The sequence below is a fragment of the Phaseolus vulgaris genome, chromosome 4 (genome assembly GCF_000499845.2).
Source record: "Phaseolus vulgaris cultivar G19833 chromosome 4, P. vulgaris v2.0, whole genome shotgun sequence".
Lineage (NCBI taxonomy): Eukaryota > Viridiplantae > Streptophyta > Magnoliopsida > Fabales > Fabaceae > Phaseolus > Phaseolus vulgaris.
In genome coordinates this window covers 13,444,649-13,447,107 of record NC_023756.2, presented here as the reverse complement: position 1 = coordinate 13,447,107, position 2,459 = coordinate 13,444,649, and the positions used below count along the sequence as shown (strand labels likewise).

Below are 2,459 nucleotides of genomic sequence, written 5' to 3'. Positions count from 1 at the left end.
CACACCACGGATCTCTCACAGCGTGTATGTGTGAGCTGTGTTTTGACGGTCCTCTATTTAAGCACACCATCTTTTCTTCTTTTTACTTTCTTCTTCTCATCTCATCTACCTAGCTAAGCCTATTTCCTTCTCTTTCTTGCCCTTTCCCTGAACTTTCTTTCCTTTCTTCTTCTCTTTTTCATATAGCATAAGATATAAGATACACGGATATTATATATACACACATAACTGAAGCCATCAAGCAGTGTAGGCATATATATCTTCTTCTTGTAGAACAAGTTAGATAGTTTGTTGTTGCTTAAGGCTTAGTTTGATGATGGAAGAACCAGTTGTGGTTAACAAAGGAGATGACCCTTTGGATTTGCCTCCAGGTTTCAGGTTCCACCCCACAGATGAAGAGATCATCACTTGTTACCTCACAGAGAAAGTGCTGGATAGAGGTTTCAGTGCAACTGCTATTGGGGAAGCTGATTTTAACAAGTGCGAGCCTTGGGACTTGCCCAGTGAGTTTTACTCTCTCTATTGATCACCTTTTTTTTTCTCTCTTTCTGATTTTGACCTTGCTTTTGTTTTCTCTATTTGATTATGACGATGATTGATTGCTTGTTGCCGTCTTTCATTGTCATGTTGGTTGTTTTCCATTGATCTGAATTGGGTTGTTGGGTTTGTAGAGAAAGCAAAGATGGGGGAGAAAGATTGGTACTTCTTTTGCCAAAGGGATAGGAAGTATCCCACTGGCATGAGAACCAATAGAGCAACACAATCTGGTTATTGGAAGGCCACAGGCAAGGACAAAGAGATTTACAAAGGGAAGAACAATCTTGTGGGGATGAAGAAGACTCTTGTGTTCTATAGAGGAAGAGCTCCAAAGGGAGAGAAGACAAATTGGGTTATGCACGAATTCAGATTGGAAGGCAAATTCGCATGTTACAATCTTCCCAAGGCTGCAAAGGTAATTGATTAACCATCTCTCTCATCTCTTTCTCTCTCTTTCCCTTTTGATACATGACATTTTTTTTTCTCTGGATTTTGAGGATGGAAAATTTTAATCATCACTTTTTAGAAAAGTGCCTTTTGTGTTGTTCTGAGAGTTTTCTTTCCTGAGGTGGTCCTCTAATAGTACTTTTGCTTTTTTTAGTTGAATTGTTGAGATTCTAACAGTTACATATATACTTACTTTTTTAGTTTTCTCTTTGGGTGTTATTTTATTGCAGGATGAATGGGTTGTGTGCAAGGTTTTCCATAAGAGCAACACAGATGTTAACAAAAGGGTACTCCCAATTAACCCTGGCATTGGCCTTCTTAGAATGAACTCAATTGGAGAAGATCTATTTGATTTCTCTTCACTTCCACCTCTCGTGGATCCTCTCTTTGACCAAACCTCACACAAACACATTGACAATGATTTCAAGGATACTACTAATAGTACTAACACACCTTCATCATCAGCAGCTAAACCACCTTCAGATGGCTATTACCTTCCCTATTTCATGAACAACAATCACCACATGCTGATGATGATGAAGCCTGAAGAACACAGAATCTATGAGACTCCTACCACCAACATTAACTATGCCTCCACCAGCCAAGGGAATTTCAACTCTAACAACCCAATGGCAATTGGCACAAGCAGTAACTCCCTTCAAAACTCAACCTCACCCTTCAACAATATGTTTCAAGATTATTGTATGCACCAAGGCAAAAACAGTTTCCAGCAGTTGAAGATGGAACAATTCTCCAACACTAACCAGCCTGTGGTCAGTGCCTCTCAAGACACGTGCCTGAGCAATGACAGAAACACTGACACTTCCTCGGTGGTGTCAAAGCAAGACAACATGGGAAGGAACAAGGCATTGTACGAGGATCTTGATCAAGCTCCTTCATCAGTTGCTACCCTCTCAGATTTGGATTGCCTCTGGGATGATTACTGAACACCAAGAACAATTAAAAGACATGATCAAGCGAGAATTAATCAAAGCAAGTTTGTTGATTTGTGGTATCTATATATACCTGATTTATTTATTTTCTGATTTTAGACAGTCATATATATATATACAGAGATATTTGTTATACATTAGACATGGAAAAAGTTATGGGATATTATACTGTATAGATTTATGATTGATTAAATAGATTATCCAGGTCTTGTTATATGTAGTTAGGTTTTTATTTTGTAGATCAATTAAGGAGAAGGATTTGATGGTGCTCATGTACATTTTTCTTTTGTTATAAATTAGTGGGTTTGTTGTATTAATTAATGTCTTTATTTGTTTTTCAGTTTCATTTGTATTAATTATCTAAACTGTAACGAATCTAGTCGAATACCACTTTCAAGTACTTATTAGGAACCATATTTTCAAGCCCTTCAATGATCTTCATGTGCGGTACACTTAATATATATTTTATGCTGTTGTGGAATATTTCTATGACATCTCACCAAGAGTGGGAGAATTAATTCC

At 37.6% G+C, this 2,459-nt stretch overlaps 1 protein-coding gene across 1 annotated transcript; it reads left to right on the top strand.

Annotated features, from left to right (window-relative positions):
• Nucleotides 1–2,254, top strand: LOC137837320 (NAC domain-containing protein 87-like). The gene is made up of 3 exons (XM_068646297.1): nucleotides 1–503; nucleotides 672–952; nucleotides 1,215–2,254. Exons 1-3 carry the CDS (start codon nucleotides 314–316, stop codon nucleotides 1,929–1,931), a joined length of 1,188 nt encoding a protein of 395 aa, XP_068502398.1. The 5' UTR covers nucleotides 1–313; the 3' UTR covers nucleotides 1,932–2,254.
• The last annotated feature ends 205 nt before the right edge of the window (nucleotides 2,255–2,459 follow it).